General features: G+C 41.7%; 1 protein-coding gene across 1 annotated transcript in view; it reads right to left on the minus strand.

The window, feature by feature from the left end:
• Positions 1-1,460: 1,460 nt before the first annotated feature.
• EGFL6 (EGF like domain multiple 6) overlaps positions 1,461-24,326 on the minus strand; it is a gene marked incomplete at both ends in the record, with an annotated part of 48,110 nt that continues 25,244 nt past the window's right edge. The window contains 5 exons of the mRNA XM_082014438.1: positions 1,461-1,556; positions 2,796-3,061; positions 4,692-4,778; positions 6,717-6,797; positions 19,953-20,282. Coding sequence (XP_081870564.1) covers positions 1,461-1,556; positions 2,796-3,061; positions 4,692-4,778; positions 6,717-6,797; positions 19,953-20,282 — 860 coding nt within the window. The remainder of the gene's footprint in view (positions 1,557-2,795; positions 3,062-4,691; positions 4,779-6,716; positions 6,798-19,952; positions 20,283-24,326) is intronic.

Below are 24,326 nucleotides of genomic sequence, written 5' to 3' on the forward strand. Positions count from 1 at the left end.
TGTGTACATGTGTGTGTTCATGGGTTAGCGTGGTGGGGGGTGGCAGGGTGGCAGCTCCTAGTTCATGGGAGAGGTTCTGCTCACCTCTCTGCTCCTGGGGATGGCAGATAGTCTCCATCTCTTTTGCAGAAATTTGAAGGACACGAAGGGACTCGCAGCAAAGATTTTTTTTTTTCAGTTGTGTAAGAAGGAGCCTTATTGTGTGGCTACTAGGCTATTCTGTCTACTGGAAAATGAAAACCATTCTTTCACACCTCTGTGGGGTGAAGTATGCCTGCAATCCAACAGGAACCAATTTGTCCCTGAAGGGCAGTACATAATGTGAAGTTTCTTAAGTGCTAATAATGATCCCTTCTTTTTGTTCCTGTTGGAACCTGTTCCTGGGTCCAGAGGAGGGCCACAAAAATGATCAGAGGAACACTTCTCCTATGAAGAAAGACTGAGAGAGGTGGGGTTGTTCAGCCTGGAGAAGAGAAGGCTCCAGGGAGACCTTATTGCAGCCTTCCAGTACTTAAAAGGGGGCTTGTAAGAAAAATGGGGACAGACTTTTTAGCAGGGCCTGATGTGATAGGACAAGGGAGAATGGTTTTAAACTAAAAGAGGGCAGATTTTGACTAGACATAAGGAAGAAATTTTTTCACAGTGAGGGTCGTGAAACCCTGGCCCAGGTTGCCCAGAGAGGTGGTAGATGCCCCATCCCTGGCAACATTCCAGGTCAGGTTGGACGGGGCTCTGAGCAACCTGATCTAGTTGAAGATGTCCCTGCTCACTGCAGGGGACTTGGACTAGATGGCCTTTAAAGGTCCCTTCCAGCCCAAACTATTCTATGATTCTATCATTCTATGATGAACATTACATGCTTATAAAACTATAAAGGGATCATTTCTGAACAGTGTGACTCAAAGAGACTGATGACAAGGTATTTTACATACTTTATTAGTAATGAAAGTATTCCTCAAAGACATGACTCCACTTACAATTTGTGTAGCTCCGTCAAGAAGGAAATAAAGCTCCTCTGTTTTCTCTTACTTGTTGAATAGATTGAATATCTACACACTAAGCAGGAAGTTAAAATTACGTCACCAGAAGTGCTAACATCCTCTTAAGTACTGCTTGATGTTCTTGTGAAGTAGAAGAAATAGAAGGCTCAAGAATAGTCTTGAAAAGAACTTTAAGGAATAAAAGCATGTAGAATTTGTAAAAATGCTAGACAAATAATACTTTAGAAACTGTGACCTTGAATGATAAAATACAGTAGTGCTCCACTCAAAGCATCTGTTAGAATAATCCATAAGAAGTGTACTCTGCTTCTTGCACGTATCAGTTTTGCATTTCTGCATTAAGTTCAAGGCACAGTTTTTATGTTTTCAGTTTTTATAAAGAAAATTATACAAAAATACACTACTAGTAAGGCAAATATTAAAAATAGTATTAAATCCAGTATACTCAAATATCTGTTATCAGGTGTCTTCTGGGCATAGACCAGAAATTAATATAACATTGTCCACTCCAATTTCTCCAGTTTTGCCCTTCCCACGTTCTGATTCAAAAGTGACCTGTCATGAGAAAAGAGATGTATTAACAGTGAAAATGTAGTTCATACAACCACTTAGCAACTCTTAATGTTAATTAGTTATAATGCTATATCTAAAGAATGTTTTATCACACTACAGGACTTAATGACTTAAATCCTTGCAGTTTTTAGTTTCCATGTATTATTTACATTATCATATTTAGACTGATAATCCTCTTCCCAAATGTATTCCTCTAAGAAGATTACTTATTTTCATTGTACAAAGAAAATGCAAATTGAGTGAAATCCTATTATAATAACATAGTTTTATCACAGTGTGTGATGTTTAGTGCACTCTGTTTCTTGAAGGCATTACAACTGTTCATTTTTGATCTATTATATATACCCATATCTATATATTTGGGTATATATACTTTATATATACTACATATATAGTATATATGCTATATATTTTTATATTTATATATATACCTCTATACATGGTATGTGTATATATATAGCATAGTAATGTATACTATATAGAGAGAGTAGGTTCATTTTTATGAATACAATGGTTGGGTTTTTATTTTATAGCCTGATTTTCATTTAGGTAAGGACTTTTCTACAAGTAGTGCACGGAATCTTGAAAGGAAATAGCATTTCATTTATACTCACCGTATTCAATTATACAGAAAAAGCCTTTACACAGCACTGGAAATATTCAGTCACATAAATGAGAACCAAGCCCTAGAATTTCAAGGAGAAACTTGCTGAAGCCCTGATTGAGGCAGTTTTCATACATACATCAGCACACAGTGTTCCCTGTGGGCTAGCACGTCCTGCTCCTAGGGTGACTGCCCACCCCTGATCATACACGATGCCTCCTTTTGCAGTAATTATCTGGTTTAGTGTGGTTTGAGAGCATCCTCTTCTGTGAAACAGGGATAACTTTCATTTTGCCAGGAATATATGTATGCTTCTGTTGCATGAGATATTAAGCAGAGATTTTCATTGTTTCTGTTAATTTATGATGTGATGCAGTTTTTACAAAATGACAGGATTACTGTCATCAGTGTTCTAACCAATTGGGGTAATTCAGTTCTGAAATTACAACTAGATAGTAACTTTTCTGCCTCCTAAAATCTGTGCTCCTGTTTCCTACTTCAGATAAGCTTTTCAATTGCCAGTTGCCTATAACAGAGTTGGTGGAACACTTGAGGATTAGGAAATTAAGCTGTTATGTTGATTATGGTAGTTGACTTATAAATTGTGTTACACTTACACTGTTGGTTGCTTCAGCCCCCTGAAATATATCTATTTTTCCAATTCTCCACCTTTCATCTTTTCCTTTGTTCTGCTCCCAGACAGGAGTGTTTTTTTTGTTTGCCAGGAACACTCGAAGTTTCCCCACTCTCTCACCAGCAAGCCGATAACTGAAAATCAAGCAGTAGCTGCTCTTTGGTTTGAGGTCAGTGAGGAGAAGTTTTAGACGCCCCATATCCTTCTTGTGCCCCACAAAGGCTGGAACGGCCATGTAGTACCCATCGCCTTGTAACAAAAAAACAGGAAAACACATCTTTAATGGACTTGTGTTATTTATTAGCAAATTGAATACATATTTGCTAAGAAAAATATGTGGAAGCTGTGTTCCTTGAATAATTTAAAATCAGACTGGAGAAAAGCAGCAGGGAGTGTACTTTGCAAGGAATAAGCTTGCACTGTTGGAAGTCAGATCAGTTTACAGAGGAGATGAGTTCATATTTCACTGGCAATTACAGTAATTCTTCCTTGCACTATCTTTCAAAGGCAAAATCATCTCAGTTTTTCAAATGCAGCAGCCTGAAACATGCTGCTGTGCCTCTGTGGTCAGACCATTTCCAGCATTTAAGCTACCTCAATACTTTCTCCACTGTCCTCTGCAGTGATGAAAGCAACTCATAAAGGAAGTGGTAGCTTATTCCCCAAATCCTGGAGGACAAATGAAATGAGAGAGGCACACAAAGTGATAAAGGGGTGAAACACCTGGGCCCATAAATAAGTCATAATCAGTAGATGTAAGCTTGGGGAGATGGCGTAAGGTCAGGGTAAAGTTTTCCTGGAAGAGACAGGACAGAGAAAAGACTTGGGGAAAAGGAAATATATAGAGCAGGAGAGGAAGGATTAGTGAAGAAAGACTGGAATGGAAAGACTGTGAGGGAAGAGGTAGAGAATGTGCATGTAGGAACTGGAGCAAGTGGCCTGCAGGATCTGCAGGATCCACCGGTCCCTACTGCAGCAGCTTCTGCAACATTCCCTGTGTCACAGGGGAAGAGACATCCTTTCAAACCAGTTTCTTCAGCCACACCTTTTTATACACACCAGCACAGCAGTCACACCTTGCACTCACGGAGATCTTTCTCATGTTTTAGCAGGCCTGCCATTGGTACCAGGTCAGGTGTTGGTTGTTCTTGAATAGCCCCCTGCCCTTGGCTCATTCCGAGGAATGATGTCACTAGTTTGTCCTGCTGAGTCTGAGATTTCTGAGCAGTTAATCACAGTGCTGTCTAAGCCATGCGAGTGACTACATTACCACATCCATCTACATGGCAGAGGTGTGGTTAAATGCCCTACCAGTCTTGGAGAGGCACAACACATAACTGATAAGGTTTCCACTGCCTTGTACCTCGCAATTCTGAACAGTTAAATTTCTAATCCTTTTTCTTATCTTTTGATTTGTTTGTGTTGAAATTTAGAAACATAGAATCATTAAGGTTGGAAAAGACCTCTAAGATCATCAAGTCTAACTGTCAGCCCAACACCACCATGCCCACTAAACCATGTCCTGAAGTGCCACATTTACACGTTTTTTGAACACCTCCAGTGATGGTGAGCCCACCACTTCCCTGGGCAGCCTGTTCCAATGCCTGATCACTCTTTCAGTAAAGAAATTTTTCCTAATATCCAATCTAAACCTCCCCTGGCACAACTTGAGGATATTTACTGCTGATTACCAGTTGCCACTGGATATTTCAAATAAACAATTTCCACTCTCAGCATTCTCTGACTCCTTTTTTCTTTTATAAAGAAAACCCGCTGATAGGAAAGCTAATTCTTGATTCTGTTTTCCCCTCCATCCCCCTTTTTTGGAGGGGGTGAGCCATCAAATCAAAGCATAGCTAGAGGACAGGTATTTAAATACCTCTATCTCGATCAGCAGGATTCCAGTCAAAGTCATCATCAGTGTCTTGTTTCCAGTCACAGACCCCTTGACTGAAGCTGCAATCAACTGAAAAAAAAAATTGGCAATGGAGACGCAGAGGTAAGAGGAGCACTATATCATAAGTACTGATAAAAATAATTTGCTCTTTATTCAACCAGTTATGAATGCATAGGTAATTCTAAAATTATCTACAATCTGAGTTTAGATAGTGTTGACCTAGATTAAATTGCAAAAAAGTAAAACATTAGAATTTATGTAGTAATTCATTCTTTAACTCATTGGAAAACCCGTTGTGTCTTTTTACTGCCACTCTCCCATCTGCACATGGGTTTATGTGCTGTGACTTCTGAATACTGAGTGCCTGCTGATCACCAGGTATAGTTGGAGGTGTTAGTTTTGAACTCTGGCATCACAAATGGTTTGGGAACTGTCAACTTTAGAGCTTTCCTCTCTCCGTTTGTTCCAGTGCTGTAGCTGTAATCAGCTGAGATGCTCAAGCTCCCGTTCTGTTCATTGGAAGAGAAGCTGGCCTCCCATGAGAGGAATCCTTTACGTCAGCACTTGATACTAAATGGAGCTGGGAATAGCCCAAATCTGTTGACCTATACAGCACACTGAAAAAGGGTGTCACCCAGCACACACCACTGCCTTTGTGACTGTGCAGATGAAAAGCATTACATACACAAGGAAAGAAACACTGTGCAATGTAAGCATGACAGATCAGATTAAGAACAATACATCAGCCATCTGAATTTCCTCAGAAAGAAGCATCCTTCTTGTTCTTTTCATGTATTTTACCATGCGACAGAGAAGTGCAGTACATGGCATTTAGAGAGCTTTACTGTATAAATCCATTTTTTCTGCGACTACTGCCTTCTGAATTGGAAAACCCCCAGTATCTTACCCTTAATGTCAGCCAGCATATCTTTCTATTTTGTTTTGTTTTGTTTTCTTTAGGATTTGGAAGCATTTGTGGATTGTTTTTGGGTGAAGCCCACCTTGTCCTAAAAATAATGTCAGCTACAGCCAATCCCAGCATTTCAGCCCCTGCCCACCTGGCTGGTAACTCCCCAGGAGGATGCTGCTACCCTGTAAATGCATCAGCTCAATACGCTCTCTCAGTCCCCCCTTTTGGATTCTGCTTTCTTCCATGGCTTTCATAAGCAGGTCCTTATAGTCAGCTTCATGACTCTGCCCATCACAGGGAAACTGTTTCCCACCAGGAGAGAGTGGGAGACTGTCCTCTGATCTGCTTTTATACTCTGCTTTGACCAGAGCTACACTGCAGTCTGTTATAGCTCCCAGCAGGCAGTGAAGTTTTCTGTTAGAAAATGCATCAAGCAGTTTCCTAAGGCATGGCAGAAGCTTAAGCTGTGTACATATATTGGCAGGTCTTGCACCTTGCATGCTCCCCTGACTGATTTTAGAACAATTTTTTAATGTGAGAAAGAACAGGTAGTAGTATCATCTTACTCTGATATCCACAGAACTTACTGATGAATGGGGAACTATCATAAATTCATAGCCAGGCTATTTCAGAGTCAGGGTAAATATTTACTCAGTCTTGTTCAGGGGAAACTCCTATTGATTTCTGAGAGAGAACCAGAAGAAAAAACAAAAGAATATGGCTGAAAGACGTTGGCATATTGTTGTGTGCTATGAAACACACTTCTAACATGTTTTCATTTTACAGACAATAAAAATTATTTTTTCATTACTATGAAATAGATAAAGTGAAATTAAATTGCAAGTCAAGTTTCAGTGTGTGGGAACTTTCTATACTTGGCTTAAAAACAGTTAAAGTATCTTTTGAAAAGGACACAAAACCAGCTTCTCACGTTGGAACTGGCAGAATGGTTTGGTCAGGTATGCACTGCAACATGCTCACCAAACCTTTATTTTATTTTAAAGGCTTTTAAACTGGTCCTGCCTTGGCTAATATAGGTTGTCATGAAAACACACAATACACAGTAAAATAAATACTATAAAATAAAAATCAACTACCTTCTTGCTCTGGTCTTGACACTGGAACTTTTCTCTGTGCCAGGAGAGGGCCAAAGGCAGCTGCTTCCTTCACCTTGGGAACTAGGAAAACAACTTGTCACGTGCTGAGTCATCACAGGAACAGAAAATGGAACTTTATTCCTTTATACCAGTTGCCATGATTTATTTAAATAACTCAATGAATGTGTTTTCCACTCCAGCACTAAACTCACATTCCTAACCCCAGTTAGGTATTAGCTCTGAATTTTAAAACTTTGTTTAAATTGCTGTTTTCCACAACACTGTGCCTTCTAAGCTGTGGGCAATGGAGCTGCAAGATTCACAAGGTCATAAATAGTTGAACATGACCTTTCTTTGGGGTGGTGATCTGCTTTCTTCCTACAAAACTTCCACTAATGATTGAAGTACCTGAACTGTACCGGACAGCAAAGATGACGACTCAACAGCTTGGCAGCACTTTGCCAACAGCAGCTTCAAAAATGGGTAATGTCAGAGCCTTTGTAAAAGCCATAAACGTTGGCGGATCAAAGGCCCACAGCTCTGTATTCAGGTAAGTGACAGCTGGTGCTGCTGTAACAGAAGCCGCAGGAAATTTTTCTGAAGCCGTACTTTCTGCTGGGGTACATGTTCTCCTGCAAACCTGATCAGCTCTGCTCTCTGTTGGGAAGGAAGGGTGCAGCAACTGCCCTACCTCTTCCTCACCCTCTCTGCAACAGCTGGCAAGCACAGCCTGATGTTTTGATAACCAGTCCTGGTGGAGACCCCCGAACAAGTTCTTTTGTCAAAATTGGTTGACGTGTCTTGTGCCAAACTGGAAGAGTTGGTACAGCAGCACAGTCAATGAATGTTAGGTGCATTCTCTAAGATACTGGACTAAAGGAGGTAGCCACTCAAGAAGCACTATTTTTCAACAGCAGCCTCAGAGACCAAGGCAAAACCTCTCCTCTCTGATGAGCTACAAAGATATAGAAGCTTGCAAACTCTTATTTACTCTAAGTAATACTCTAAAATACTCTAAGTATTTTCAAATTTCTGTCATTAAGCTTCTTTTGTACTATTTTAAATGATTAATAGAGAAGCGCACTCACAAAAAAAATGAATGTCTCAGCTTCTTTGTGCAGAGCCTGTGTAAGTAACTAATCACACATGAGATAAGGGGGAAACCCGCTTCCACTGGCAGAGGATTCTACCCTTTGCAAACACATATGCAGATGATACCTATGATATATACATACACACCTGTGAAAACAGGAGTAGCTTAAATATGCCATTTTAAAGGGGTGAGGGAGGATCCTTTGGATTACTGCTTACCGAAGGTGTTAATGGAAAGCCTGCCAGACTGAAGTTCACTTTTCAGCCACACCATGTGAGCAGCAGGGACAAGAAAAGCTCAGACTTCCCCAACAGTGCCAGATGATAGGAGCTATGGAAGTTATTTTTCCCTAATCAGCATTGTATCATACATGCTATTGGAAAGTTACAAATGCCAAATATTTTAAAAGTCATTACTTTCACAGGCATGCACATTTATTCAGAGGGAAGTTTGTTCCTGTGAGTTCCACTGAGCCAGGGCTTTCCATTGAAATACTCCAACATATTCATAGTCGTACGCACATACTCAATTTTAAGAATATACTTACAACCCACTGCAATCCAGAGTTGTAAGTATCCAACTCCTGGCACCATAAAGACTATGCCATCTACTTAACCTTTCTTCTTATCCTTCAAAAGTGTCAAAAATTGCTCTGTGTGTACACCAGAGAAAACACACACTAACAAAGAAGCCCTGGAGGCCCTTCCAGAGGTGCTGAATTGAGCTGAGAAAAGAGCCTCATGCAATCTTATGAGCTTTCTGATGAATTGCCAGGAGCATGTCTTCTCTTGCTGCCCTTGCAGCCATCCCCTCACCCAGACCATTGCTTAAATCACCTGGATAATATTCTTACTTAAGGCAGGGATTAATATATCTTTCTCCAAATTAATATATGTCTACATATACACATTTAGGAACAGGCATATAGAGATTAGGTGTTAAATTTACAGTCATGCCATAAACTTGGCCTTATACTTAGTGAAAGAGGCTCAGGCTGTCAAAACCCTTGCCAAAATGAAGAGAGCTATTAAAATATGATCAATTCAGGAGAAAGTGGAGTGATTTAAATCAGAAGACAAGAGCTGCCAGAATGATTTATTTATTGAGTTATTGAATTACACTTGAATTCACTTGGGCGATATACACGCAGGTATAGCTGTGTGCTGCAGGTGCTTCAAGCGAAGAACTGTCATGCACACAAAAAGAGGCAAATTTTGTATCCAAATCTATTTTTGTTTTCAGCGTCAGGCATTACACTCAGGTTTTCCACTTACTGGAAGATATCACCTGCGTGTTAAGAGAAACTGTAAGCTTGAGCGTACAGAAAGTTTTCCAAGAAACTTTACTTCTTGGAACGAGCCTACATTTTACATCAGACCATCATTGGACATAGCCAGGATCCAAAGTTTACCCCCTCCTAAGTACTAGGCAGGAGTCAGGATTGCTCTTTTTGGTTGTTCTGCTGTCAAGTGGTGCTTGCAGAAAGGCAGTCCTCATCTCACATTGCCTAAGCACATACTCTCACCACCAAAAGCTCACATACGTACCACTTCAGGCACAGCAGAGTCTAGCCTTCTTTCTGTACTGCTGGTGCCCGCCCATCTACTTAGCTGCTACACTAGCTACTATATAATATCTACATATAAACCCCTTTGTATCATGGTGCCACACATTCCTAACCGTTGATGTCATCATGATACTCTTATGAGGTAAGACGGGTTGATCTTATGAGCAGGAATTAGTGGCAGAGAGAACTAATGCCTAGATCATCAGAGGTACCTATGTAACTACCTACCACCAATTTCCGTAGGAGTTGTGTCTATGAATGTCTGTGATGGGCTGAGCATAAGTAAATTGCGACGTTCTGGTCCTGAGAACAGCCACCTTGTTGCTGACACAGGTTCTTGCATCTGCAGGAAATTCAGTGTTGCCATCTGAGACGTATATCTGAGCCCATATATATAACCCATGTTCTGAGGAGGAGGAATCTCTTTGAGCCATGTAAGATGCAGTTTATCAGTTGTATTATATATCAGGAACTGCAGCAAGGAAAGAGACTTTCTACAAAATAGAAGAGCCCCAGCCAGCTCTATCTGGCTGAAAGTACTTCCCTAAAAAATAAAAGGACTCACATAAAACAACTCTGAAACTACTGAGGATGTCTGCAATCATAGAAACGCTTCTTAGCAGTAACATTAGAAAATGAGAAAGTAGTGCTCAAAAGAAGCATTGAGACGTTGCTCTAGTATAAACGTGCCTAAATAGAGTGCCATGAAGGGAATTTAGAAACAAATTTATACATGAAACTAGAATTCCACTTTAAAAACACCAGGCTTACAGGGAGCGTTACGCATAATGAAACAGATGAGATTTGAGCCAGCTCCTAGCCATACCCCTGTCCAGGGACCTTTAGCTAAGTAAAGAAAGATAACAGACTGCCACAGCAAAAGAGCTAGTTACGTTCAAGCATATCCTTTCGTACAGCGCACCGCAGTGTCCTCCTAGAAGTGCAGGCAGACACCAGTTCCCTCTGCCTGTCAAACAGGTTTGTTAGCACTGGTCTGCCAGTTGCACCAATTCTGACTACCTGACTTCTTGTTTGGAGCTGGCTTGCACCTGGCTTGCTTGGAGCACAACTGGAGTGAGCTCAGGTCTGCCTGAAGAGTAGGTACTTCTTTTTCAAGTCTAGAAGTCAAATAAGACCAATGAGATAATGAAAGCAATAGGAAGCTTGAGGAGCACATCTGGAAAAGCACTGCTTGGACTAAGCTGCAATATTAAAAGGTTCAAAGTAAAAAAAAAAAAAAAAAAAAAGCTGCCAAAACCCCAAACTCAACAAGCCAAAGCTCAGTAGCATAGGTCTGTGGAGCGCTGTTTTATGGGGACCCTTCAGAAAGAGTGCAAAAGCACTGGTAAGTGACTCTGTGGTGCTAAACAAGCTTACTGAAAACACTGATAGATTTTCTTTTATGTGCACTTGGTTTCACCTCTCTGCATTGCCAACTGCTGTATATAAAATTACTTCTAGTGCATTTGGAAATGACATTTTTGTCTGAAAAAAATATGGCTTGGTTTATAACTTGGAAGTAATTTTCTATTTGTCTGCAGTAATGCATGTGCTATCCTTAAAGCTTTAATTCCTTTTTTTTCCCTGTTAGTGGGGCTGTATTTCTTATAAATTATCTGTGGCATCACACAGAGCTCTTGCTGAGGCAGTTACACTGGAAGAACAGATATATAGCAGAATACAATCACCCATGTGTTTAAGCGTGCTAGCTGTGGACAATGGGGTATATTTTTATTTCTTGTTATGGCTGTTTGATTTTTCTGTCCCCTGGAAAATGCCTACGCCTGGTTTTGCCTAGGTAGTCTAGTTAGTCTAAATGTAAAAATAACACACAAAATTTGGGAGAGGTAACTCACTGGTTTTATTTTTTTTATTAAATTTCTATAATTCTAACGTAGAATTCTAAAGTGCCTGAAACTGCAGCATGTGGGAACTCTCACAAAAATGGTACTCACTGTCTTTCTAACACTGCTCTCTGATGTCCAAAGCCCATTAAAAAAACCCAGAAAACCAGAGTGGGCACTGTAAAAAAATCAAGCAGAATATAAAAGGTAGTAAAATGAAGACTAGCTTCCTATATATGCAATATATGTATATGTCAGACTGAAAGGAATATGCCACACCGCTGCTACCACATCCCCCTCTGAAAGAACTGCATTTGCCAAATGTGCATCATCTTTTGAGCCTTTTATCTATAGCTGTGGACTGAGCTGTGGTCAGAGCATTATTTGCTCACATAGTGGTCTAATTACCAGAAAATAATAAGATCAAGAGCAAACATCCAGATAACTGAGAGAGTGCTCTTGTTCAGAATTAAGAGCCTAGAACCCATAAGAGAAACAGTTGACTTTTAGTATTGCCAAATAAACGAGAAACCCAAAACCTCTTTATCATTCTTGGTGCCATCAAAGGAAGGGGCTCTGTAATTAACACAGCTGGCTACATGATAATACAGGAGTGTTTTAAGCACCATATAAATTGCATAAACTGATAAAGTACAGAATATGGAATTTAGTTGCAGTTGGCAATACCATTCTGGATTATGAATGGTACATGAAAAGCACCAAAATGCTAGAAAATGACAGAATTAAGGTTGTGCACTGTAAGTTTACCTCTAGCTCGAGTGTAGCATCTATACAGTCATTGCTTATGTAACCAAGCACTTTGTGGTCCACATCTCTGTGTCCTCTTCCATGTACAGAAAGGACAGTTCTCACACAGTAAGGAACTTTCCAATACTCTGGTTTACTCTTACTTCCTATACATCTGCCATTTTTGCAATCAATAGGGCAGAGTCCTATTTCTTGAACTGCATCTTTCACAGCAGGACAGGTCCTTCCTTCACGCTGAACAAGGTAAGGATGCCATGGAAAAACAGTCCTTACAGACTGTACCATAAGGCATAAAAATATAAGAAGAAAAATTTAAGTTTTCACAGATGACCTTAATTTTGACATTTCTTAAATGTTGGGGGCTTCACTTTGCTCTTTTTAGCTATTGTGTTTTTTAAAAAAACTATGAGGAGTAGTTTTCACGAAGGTCCTGTATTTTGATAGTTGGCCTGTTTTAATAATTTCAGTCTCCACATAATAATTCCTTTTTTCCCTACAGTATTTTTCTCTGCCTTCCTATATATTTATTATGTAGTAAAACTAGTATGATAAAATCATATATAAATTTAAAAATAGTAATTAGGATCTCTGAAAAGTGTGACCTATCCATTTTTCCTGATTAACTCCTCTTCCTGGAAGACAAACAATACCAATATTAATAATTAACAAAAGGCAGCGAATACTTGAGGGGATTATATAGAGGAACTTAATGTGCTAGTAAAGGAATCACTGCTGAATAGACACCAGCAGAGGAGGAAAAACCCAATGTGTAAATTTACCAGCTGATCATGTATTCCAAAGAATCATTCAATATCATTAAAAACGAAAGTGTTTTTAAAGCCAAATGTTCAAACAATTAAGTGACTGAATCATGACTGAATTCTTATAATAACAAGGATCGAGTATAGCATGTGAAAATTTAAAAGGAAGGGAAATACAGTTAACATATGCAACCCATCCTGAAAGAAAATGCAAATAGCACAATGCATTAAGTCCTATACATAGTTGTTATCAAACCAGAAAGCCATAAATAATGCAAGTTCAGATACTTAATGAAACTACATCTTAGGCATACTAGTATCCCTGTATAAAGAAGCACACCCACCTTCTGCCAGTACCCCCTGGCAAAATAAAATCTCTCTAGCATGTTCAGCATATAAATCCGTTATATTAATAATGGAAAATTCCAGCCAAATGTGACTGGAACAAAGACAGTATAGGCAAAAATACAAATAAAACACAGTGCCTTAATATTTTCAAGCCATAATATTCATTGTCCCTGCTGTTAGGTATAGTGGCAATTTTGGAGAGACAAGCAGTCTCTGCCTAGCCTGGTATATGGCATTCAAATGCCCTGGTTTGGTTGAGAAAGTCCTTGAAAAAGAATCTCACCAAACATCATGGCAAAAATCTCTTGTATATTATTTGGACTTGGCTTTTCCTATGGACAAAGGATTTTCCCTGTGTGCCCTCACTCAAACTGAAATCTTGGAAATTAATCTATTCCAAAGGGTGTAGCACCGAGTACTCAACAGGAAGGTTACATGATCCACCCTTTGCAACTGCATCAGGTCACATAGCCCAGTACAGGAGAGCATGTTCCCCTTCTATCACCAGGCACAGAGAGCAGAGCCCTGTGTCCTTTTAACCAAAAAAGATGGTGACCTTACCCTGGGGGCACTATTTCTGTCAATTCTTCCTAATCTGTCCAAGCAGGTTACAGAAGAAACCTGTTGAGATGTCTGAGCTACTTCCCTCCTTGGATGGTTTTGACTTGGATGATTATTTTTTTTCTTGGATGACTTGGATGATTTTGTTTCTCTAACTGGCTGCCTTGCCTCACAGTTGAGGAAGCAGAAAAGCCCACAGTGCTTTATGGCACAGAATTTTGAAAAAAATTAGCTATAATGACAGTATTACTTATATTTACTTAATTAATTAATTATGATAACTGTTATCAGAACCTGTTAGTACTATGCCCCTAACAGTGCTAGACCAACAATAGTCTTGCAGTTCTGTTTGGAAACACAAGTTTTTGTCCCTACAAAAATCACAGCTATGGGGAAGCACACTCTTGCTGAGGGTAAATACCCCTTCAGATTCCACTAGTATTTTGCAGTTAATCAGTCAATCTTTTTGAGTCCTTCCCTGTCTAACCACATTTAGCTGAACATAGCTGATACTACCAGTGCTGGTCAGTTCACACCATTCTCTTGGAACATGCAAGCTCTCCATCAACTTACCTTCATGAAGAAGCTTGAGCACCTGAGAACCTAGTCTTAACAAAAGTTGCCATATATATTACAACTGTCTTCTGCTCACTTTCTCCATACTTCCTGAAATATTGTGGCCAGCTTTAATTAGCATGACTGGGAAGAGTTGTGTCCTTCTTTAGGATAATATTTTAGTGGAAATGTGTGTGAAACAGAATTCTCTAGTCATAAAAGTATGAGATTGGCCAGCAGAAGACCTGGGGTTTATTGCTTTTTCTGAGAGAACTGAGGCAGAATCCTTTGGTCTGAGACTCAAATGCATTTGGCAGTGCCAGCATGGTACGGCTGAACCCTAAGGGCAGCTTGCCGTCAAGTGAAAACTTCAACTTCAATTTGGCTTCAGCTCCTGCCCCTGCTGCCTCTTTTAGGTAAGTGATTTATGAAGACATCCTTATAAGATGGATTATGCAGAAACCTGCATAAGCCTGTGAGGAGTGAAGGTCTGAATAAAGAGGTAGGCTGAGACTTAGGTAACAAATCTGGTGTGGCTGGCTAGAGGGAAAGTGGCGTCCTGAGGACAGGACCCTCAACTTTGGAGGCGTGGCACTGCCAGCTAGAAACTTTTCACAAAAAGCAGAGAGATTGAGTATAGCCTGGAGGTTAGCATCTTCATTGGAGAAGGTAAGGTGGGCTGAAGTCCCTGCTGTCTGTGCAGTACAGATTTTGAATTGGGGGGTGTCTTGTTTGTTTGTTTGTCTTGTTTGTATTTTTTTTAACCTGAATGTCTTGCTGTTTATTTTTGTGTTGGCCTGTATGCCAACTGCCTCCTACCTCTGACAGTCATAAGGCCTGAAGAGGGCTCTCAATACACAAGGTCCCACCATGACAGAAAGAACTCTACCATTCCATCACTTATTTTGGTAATCCCACCTGAGCTTTTCTTCTTGTTCAAAGAAGGGCTTGAAGTGGCATGTCAGGCCCTAGTATTTTCACCATTTCGTCCAGTTAAAAGCTGACATAGAGAAATGTATTTTCGCATGTGGCTAAATGGCAGCTGTTCTGGTATTTTGGAAATATCACAGATTCCTGAGTTGTAAGCTTACGTGCGTACACTACCAGAGAGGCATCTAAGTATCTTCCAGGATGCAGGTCTACACACACTGGATACCACTGTTTTCTAACTGAGCTTTGAAATGCTCAGTTGAAAGTACAGAAAGAATCATAGAATCATGTAGGTTGGAAGCGACATCTGTAGGTCACCAAGTCTGACCTCCTCATCAGGAGGTTGCTCAAGGCTCAGCTCAGTCATATTATGAATATCTCCAAGGATGGATATTTCACAACTTCTCTGCACCTGTACATTTGTTGACCACCTTCTTAGTAAGAAATTATTTTCCTTCTATCTAATCAGAATTCCTCTTATTCCAACTTGTCCAATTGCCTCTTGTCCTATTGCTATATATTTTCCAGAAGAGACTGTCTGTGCCTTCCCTATAACCTTCCATTAGATAGCTGAAGACAGCTATAACATCTTCCCTTAGCCTTCTCCTCTTAAGGCTGAAAAACAGAGCTACTCTTAGCCTCTCCTCATATGCCATGTTCCCCAGGCCTCTGACCTTTGTGGAGCACTGCTAGACTCATGTGAGTTATGTCACAGAATCACAGAATCATTAAGGTTGGAAAAGACCTTCAAGATCATCAAGTCCAACCATCAACCCAACACCACCATGCCCACTAAACCATGTCCTGAAGTGCCATGTCCACACATTTTTTGAATCCTTCCAGTGATGGTGACTCCACCACCTCCCTGGGCAGCCTCTTCCAATGCTTGACCACCCTCTCGGTAAAGAAATTTTTCCTAATATATAATCTAAACCTCCCCTGTCACAACTTGAGGCCCTTACCTCTTCTCCTATCGCTAGTTACTTGGGAGAAGAGACCAACACCCACCTCACCACAACCCCCTTTCAGGCAGTTGTAGAGAGTGAGAAGGTCTCCCCTCAGCCTCCACATCTGAGGTGCTGTGTCCAGTTTTGGGCTCCCCATTACAGGACACATGTGGACATGTGGATATTCTCCCCATAATCCAGCAGGAAACAGTTAAGGACCTGTTAAGGCACCTGGATACCCAACAAGTCTATGGGGCCTGATGGGATCCACCCAAGAGTACTGAGAGAGCTGGCGGAGGAGCTTGCCAAGCCACCCTCCATCGTTTATCAGCAGTCCTGGTTAACAAGGGAGGTCCCAGATGACTGGAGGCTTGCCAGTGTGACACTCATCTACAAGAAGGGCCAGAAGGAGGATCCTGGAAATTACAGGCCTGTCAGCCTGACCTCTGTACCGGGGAAGATTATGGAGTGGTTCACCTTGAGGGTACTCACAGGACACGTGAAGGACAACCAAGGGATCAGGCCCAGCCAGCATGGGTTCATGAAAGGCAGGTCCTGCTTGACCAGCCTGATCTCCTTCTATGACCAGGTGACCCACTTAGTGGATGAGGGAAAGACTGTGGATGTTGTCTACCTTGACTTTAGTAAAGCCTTTGTCAGCGTCTCCCACAGCATTCTCCTGGAGAAACTGGCAGCTCGTGACTTAGACAGGTTTACTCTTTGCTGGGTAAAGAACTGACTGGATGGCCGAGGCCAGAGAGTTGTGGTGAATGGCGTTAAATCCGTCTGGCAGTCGGTCACAAGCGGTGTTCCCCAGGGCTTGGTTCTGGGGCCGGTCTTGTTCAATATCTTTATTGATGATCTGGATGAGGGGATCGAGTGCTCCCTCAGTAAATTTGCAGATGACACCAAGCTGGGTGGGAGTGTTGATCTGCTGGAGGGTAGGAGGGCTCTGCAGAGGGATCTGGACAGGCTGGATCAATGGGCGGAGGTCAACTGTATGAGGTTTAATAAGGCCAAGTGCCAGGTCCTGCACTTAGATCACAACAACCCCATGCAACGCTACAGGCTTGGGGAGGAGTGGCTGGAGAGCTGCCTGGCGGAAAGGAACCTGGGGGTGCTGGTTGACAGCCGGCTGAATATGAGCCGGCAGTGTGCCCAAGTGGCCAAGAAGGCCAACAGCACCCTGGCCTGTATCAGGAATAGTGTGGCCAGCAGGAGTAGGGAAGTGATCGTGCCCCTGTACTCGGCACTGGTGAGGCTGCACCTTGAATCCTGTGTTCAGTTTTGGGCCCCTCACTACAGGAAGGATGTTGAGGTGCTGGAGCGTGTCCAAAGAAGGGCAACGAAGCTGGTGAGGGGTCTGGAGCACAAGTCTTATGAGGAGCGGCTGAGGGAACTGGGGTTGTTCAGTCTGGAGAAGAGGAGACTGAGAGGAGACCTTATCGCTCCCTACAACTTCCTGAAAGGGGGTTGTGGTGAGGTGTGTGTTGGTCTCTTCTCCCAAGTAACCAGCAATAGGATCAGAGGAAATGGCCTCAAGTTGTGACAGGGGCTGTTTAGACTGGATATTAGGAAAAATTTCTTTACCGAGAGGGTGGTCAAGCATTGGAAGAGGCTGCCCAGGCTGCTGATGGAGTCACCATCACTCGAAGTATGTGGATGTGGCGCTTCGGGACATGGTTTAGTGGGCATGGTGGTGTTGGGTTGATGGTTGGACTTGATGATCTTGAAGGTCCTTTCCAACCTTAATGATTCTGTGCTTCTGTGATTCTGTGAATGACTGAGCCAGATGTACTAAAAACCAATTAAAATGCATTTGAAAACCTTAGAGAACACCGCAAAAAATCACATAGCATACAAGATAATAGTTGGAAGGAAGCACCTAAAAACAGACTGAGGAAAACTATGTCAATCTGATAAATGACTAATGTCAGAAATTAAGCAAGACACCTGCTCAGATACCATAAAATGCTTTAAATTTGAGAGTGTCTATTCAGATATATGGAGCGGTTGGTCTTGAGAGTGCTCACAGGGCACCTGCAGGACAACCAAGGGATCAGGCCCAGCCAGCATGGGTTCATGAAAGGCAGGTCCTGCTTGACCAACCTGATCTCCTTCTATGACCAGGTGACCCGCCTAGTGGATGAGGGAAAGGCTGTGGATGTTGTCTACCTGGACTTTAGTAAAGCCTTTGACAGCGTCTCCCACAGCATTCTCCTGGAGAAACTGGCGGCTCGTGGCTTAGACAGGTTTACTCTTCGCTGGGTGAGGAACTGGCTGGATGGCCGAGCCCAGAGAGTTGTGGTGAACGGCGTTAAATCTGGCTGGCGGCCGGTCACAAGCGGTGTTCCCCAGGGCTCGGTTCTGGGGCCGGTCTTGTTCAATATCTTTATTGATGATCTGGATGAGGGGATCGAGTGCTCCCTCAGTAAGTTTGCAGATGACACCAAGTTGGGTGGGAGTGTTGATCTGCTGGAGGGTAGGAGGGCTCTGCAGAGGGATCTGGACAGGCTGGATCGATGGGCAGAGGCCAACTGTATGAGGTTTAATAAGGCCAAGTGCAAGGTCCTGCACTTTGGCCATAACAACCCCATGCAACGCTACAGGCTTGGGGAGGAGTGGCTGGAGAGCTGCCTGGCAGAAAGGGACCTGGGGGTGCTGGTTGACAGCCGGCTGAACATGAGCCGGCAGTGTGCCCAGGTGGCCAAGAAGGCCAACAGCACCCTCGCCTGTATCAGGAATAGTGTGGCCAGCAGGAGTAGGGAAGTGATTGTGCCCCTGTACTCAGCACAGGTGAGGCCGCACCTTGAATCCTGTGTTCAGTTTTGGGCCCCTCACTACAAGAAGGATGTTGAGGTGCTGGAGCGTGTCCAGAGAAGGGCAACGAAGATGGGGAGGGGTCTGGAGCACAAGTCTTATGAGGAGCGTCTGAGGGAACTGGGGTTGTTCAGTCTGGAGAAGAGGAGGCTGAGGGGAGACCTTATCGCTCTCTACAACTACCTGAAAGGGGGTTGTGGCGACGAGGGTGTCGGTCTCTTCTCCCAAGTAATAGTGATAGGACAAGAGGAAATGGCCTCAAGTTGCGCCAGGGGAGGTTTAGATTGGATATTAGGAAAAATTTCTTCACTGAGAGGGTGGTCGGGCATTGGAACAGGCTGCCCAGGGAGGCGGTGGAGTCGCCATCTCTGGAAGTGTTCAAAAAACGTGTGGATGTGGCGCTTCAGGACATGGTTTAGGGGACATGGTGGCGCTGGATTAATGGTTGGACTTGATCTTGAAGGTCCTTTCCAACCTAGTGATTCTGTGATTCTGTGATTCAGATAAACTCTCACATTTAAATGCAGGGATAAAAAAACCCCTCTGAGATTCATGACATTATTTTTCTGTTGGGAATGACATGAACAGTGGTGCCTATTATACGGTCAATATTATTTGAAACACAAGCACATCGGAGTCTATGTTTTTCCTCTGAACAATACACACCACTTAAGGTGATGAATATGCCTAGCGTGAATCAAAGCTAATTATTGTCTTACAACACACTATCCTGTTTCACTGGGGCTTCTGTGAAGAAAATGGGGAGAAGCTATGTGCTGTGTCTAAGCAACTCTGAAAGCCCAGCCTGCAGAGCGGCTGTTGCGACACAGCACATTCCCTCTCTGCTCACATTGACTGCAGACAGATTCCCCTAAAAGGGAAATTCAGTACCTTTAGTCTCACCAGTAGGTATGTTGGGTTGCTTTTCATTCTCTACAAGTGACTTCTGATAAAATGGCTATAATGCTTCATGATGATTTTGTTAGTCTTTATATATATTTTTAAACTGAAACCAGATTTAAAAAAAAATGAAGAAACTTACAAAAGACATCTCCTCTAAGGCTTCGCTCATGGTCAATCTGATTCTTAAAATCTTCTTTCTCTTCTTCATCCGATTCTTCTGCCTCCTCTTCTGTAGTAGCTTCAGTTTCTTTCTTTTCCTCAGCGTAGCTCCCACCAAGATCAATACCACCTTCATAGTCCAATAACTGCAAGCGGGTCTTAGAAGCTGGTGTCACAGCTGCTTCTGGGATCACATTCTTGATTGTTTCATGCTTTTCCACACTGTTTTTATGTGCAAGAAGTTTCTTAATTTTGTCTTTAGCTGTTCCAGGGATTCTTGGAATTTCCTTCACTGACTTTTCAGGGATAACTAGAACCAAGAAGAAGATATTAAATATTCATCTAAGGAATCATTCAGCAATGACAGCATTCATAAAAGACACCACGATGTCCTTTACAATGTCCAGAGACCTATACAGCCGACTTCTCTACTATGAGATATAAATTCAGCTCTGCACAGAAGTGAATATGCATGCACTAGTTACACATTTAGCTGTGTTGTATAGACAACCTATCTCAGAATGCCAAATCTTCCTGCAATTTCAAGGTGGACTAGAATATAAATGTAAAATTTCCTGAGATTTTTACAATTTTATGATTCCTCTTGTCTACAAAATACTAAAAGGACAACCAGCCTTGTAGTATCTTGCAACTTTGGATTCTGCTCCGAAACACCAAGGCTGCCAGAAATGAAAAACTTGAGTGGTGTGAAAGTCAATGAAGACTGTTTAAATCTGTATAACAAAGAAAAAAATATAAATTGAGGTTTTCCCTACTATAAAGTATAATGAAGTCAAATATCCTCTGTATCCAGGCAAAAACCTCAAAACATTCACTGGTAAGACGACCAATTTTTTACATTTACATGGCAGCCCTGATTTTCAAATCATGCTTTCCTTGTCAGTGTATTGAGTTTCAAGACACAAGCCTTTTATTTGTTTTAAAATTCTATTTTTCTCTCTCTACAATCATCAAACTATATCTGGATGCTTGAATGAGGGACATTTTTCATAGGAACCCATTTGAAGCTGTATTTCTAGGGATGTGAGGAGACAGGACTGAGTTTCCACCAGTGGTGGGATCCAGTAGCAGCGCAAAGGGCTCCTTTGAGACTGTATGTTGGCCAGTTGTTCTCCATGTTCTCTTAAGATAGGAAAATTACCAGTTTACGTGAAATGAGGAGAGATTTTAGTTACATATTATGAAAAATTTGCTTACTATCCTTGCTATAGGATAGTAAAACACAGGAGCAAGCCACTTAGATCATTTGAACTGTATCACTAGAAGTTTTAAAAAATTGTTAGGTTACCATCTGTCATTAATATGCTGGATACGATCTGCCTCAGAGCAAAAGAACAGACTAACTGATCTTTTTTAGTCCCTTCCAGATGTACTTTTCTGTCAGCTGACAAAGACTGATGGCTCTTCGTACTGTTAGCAAAACCGAAACTGAGGGTTAAAGCCAGGACAACTTTGGATCAGTTTGTTCAAGGTATGTGTATAGTACAAAGCAAATTCAAAGGAGAAATTGTGGCAATACTGCAGGTGTTGCCTTTTATCAGCAACATCAGTTGCTATGCAACATCAGTTGAGGAACACCACTGTGCCAAACCTAGGTATGGAAAGGTTTGTGTGACAAATATGCAAGTTTTAGCAAAGACACAAATCTGACGAGTTCTAGTTTATAAGGTGATGCCATCCCACCATTAGGATTCCACGAGAGTTAACTAAGCCTGTACCTGTCATAGTACCAGAGCTACCGAGGAAGAGGGTGTCCTTGGGGTTTAAAGTCCATGGCAATGGACTTTGAGGCTTGAGACAATGAGGCTTTTGAATCAACTCAGGATTTCATAACTGCTATGACATGAGCAGTCAGTATGCAATTATATACTCGGCCCTCTAGTGTTGGTCACAGCCTGAATCTGTGTGGGTTAGGAAGAAGGACTGTTAAGTAGGATAGAGCAACCATGTCATAAGCTACTGACACTTCTGCAGTGAGCTGAGCAGTTGCAGCGGGCTGTACAAAAGGTCTTCCATAGATGGAGGGCATTTCCACCACTGGGTCAGAATAGCCTTATATACTGTTTCCCATCTTTGATTCTCAATCAGTATTGATGCTGCAGTGCCTACAGTCTTTTGGGATTACAAATGGTGGGAGAAGTCAGCTGGTTTTATTTCCTTCTGCTTTTGCTGGCTAGTTATTGCATTATCAGACCAAGAATACGTTCCTATTTTGCTCCTCACTTTATAATAATAAAAACTTTATAGTAGTATTTTGGGACAGATGTAACCTTGGGTAGCACTTTTTTCTGTGTGTTTCTTTTCATAGAAACATAGCAGAAGAAGAAACACTGGTTAATAAAATAGAATTATAGTCTAGTAGGAAAAGGGGAAAGTTCCTGAACTTATGTTCACTCCTGGAAAATACAATCCTATCACTGTGAATTTGTCACATTTTTCTTTATGGCAAATGCAACTACATGCTATTTAGTATCCCGGGAACAGAATCAGACTCTCTTGGTGTGCTCACTGGAGCATTCAGGTTTTTTTGAGGCAGCAGTTGCACGTATAAAGTAAACAGATGGCAATTAAAAAGTAAATAAAAATTGAGGGTTTTGTTTCTCTTTTTGTTTGGATAAAACTTGCAGCCTTGCTTGTCAGGTACTTGCAAGTAAACTCTTTACTAATACTCCACTACGCGAGCCTTTCCTCTGGAGGATGATGTCATGAAAGATGTAGGGTTCTCTAGGTCTAAACTCAGAATGCAGCAATAAAAATTAACAGGAAAGCTTCATTCCAAACAAATTTCCTCTTGACAATCTTGAAACTTCAGGCTGTTAGTAAAGAGGCTATGGAGATTTTCAAGCCAGGACTCACTGCTCAGCAATCCTGAACATCTGCTTTTAGTTTCTGCTTTGAAGTCTTCCTAGTGAAATGAAATATTCTTAACAGCTCAACATAATAACCTCTGTGGTGTCAGAAAACCAATCTCCTTGTATATGCAAAACTAAGCAGTGCAGAAAATCAACTGACAGGAGGGACAAAAATAGGGGCATGGAAGTGCATAAATCATGACGTGCTTGCAGACTCCAGTTTGCTGCTGCAATATGAAAATCTGCACGCTCATGGAGACAAAGAGGGACTAGACACCAAGCATATTTCAAGATATATCACTAGTATCCTTTTAAACTGCATTCACCTGAGGTGTGGATTTAAGTCTTCTTACGGCTACCCGTAAGTTGCAGGAGGAATAAACCTGTGTAAAGTTAGACCACCTTAAACTCAGCCTGTTCTGTTGAATCCACTTCCAGTGGACTTGCCTGAACGAACAGCTCTCCTTCTATGACAATCTGGGGTGCTACCACTGAGGCAGTGATTTTTCAGGACTCTTTCGCCCAAGAGATTTATATAAATGCACAGGAGCTGCTCACAAACATTTGTATGTTTATCCATTGATGTGACTGCACAGAGAATTTTGGAGAATGAAAAGGAGTGCATTTCATCCGAGCTCTTCTTTAGGTACCTTCCATCAGGAAGCATGTAGATTAATGCCTCCTGCTCTTATAGAGTTTGTATTTATTGCTCTAGTATGAAAAAATCTCAGCTTTTAAAGGTATTTAATTTCTTTGCATTAGAGAGAATTAAAGCAAGAGGTGGAAAAACAAAGGCAAATTATGACTGAGGACTAAAAGCAAATCTTTTCTGTCATCAGTTGCTGTGCAAGATTGTAAGACCACAGAAATGGCTTGGTGCAGGGTGCCCAATGACCAAGTTGTGAAAGTTGAGTTGGAAAAAATAGAGAGAGAGCAGATGCCAACCCCCCATCTCTGTGCTGTATTATGTAAAGGGAAGTGCTCTGGGGATGATACAGGAGAGGGATAGACAGTGATCTGTTTTCCTCTTACATCGCCTGTGACTGCAGCCAGCGCTGGCTGGGGCTCTGAACCTAAGGGAGCTGCAACAGGAGACACCTTGCTCTGCACTCCTGCAGAGCATCGCGTTGCTTCCACCTTCACACCTAGCAATGTATTTTAAAACCCGGTGAGAGACAAGCCTAGGAGATTGGCTTTTAGAAAAGTCCTTTTGTAGCTCCCTTTGTAGCGTCTGTATATAAAAGTTGGAGAGGGGATGGGGGATACAAACAACCATTTACCACATATAAGGGGAGTCTGTAAATGTGAGTAAATATTAGACCAGCAGAACACGGTTTCAGAAATCACTCTATAAATTCTCAACCTCTTCTAGATAGTCTTAAGAGAGTCTGAAAGCTTTCACAAAAAGGTTAAAACACATATTCTAGACTATTATTCTCTTTTACACACCATGGAATATCATCTAGCAATATGTATTTCTA

The sequence above is a fragment of the Phaethon aethereus genome, assembly GCF_964289735.1.
Source record: "Phaethon aethereus genome assembly, chromosome: 1".
Taxonomy (NCBI): Eukaryota; Metazoa; Chordata; class Aves; order Phaethontiformes; family Phaethontidae; genus Phaethon; species Phaethon aethereus.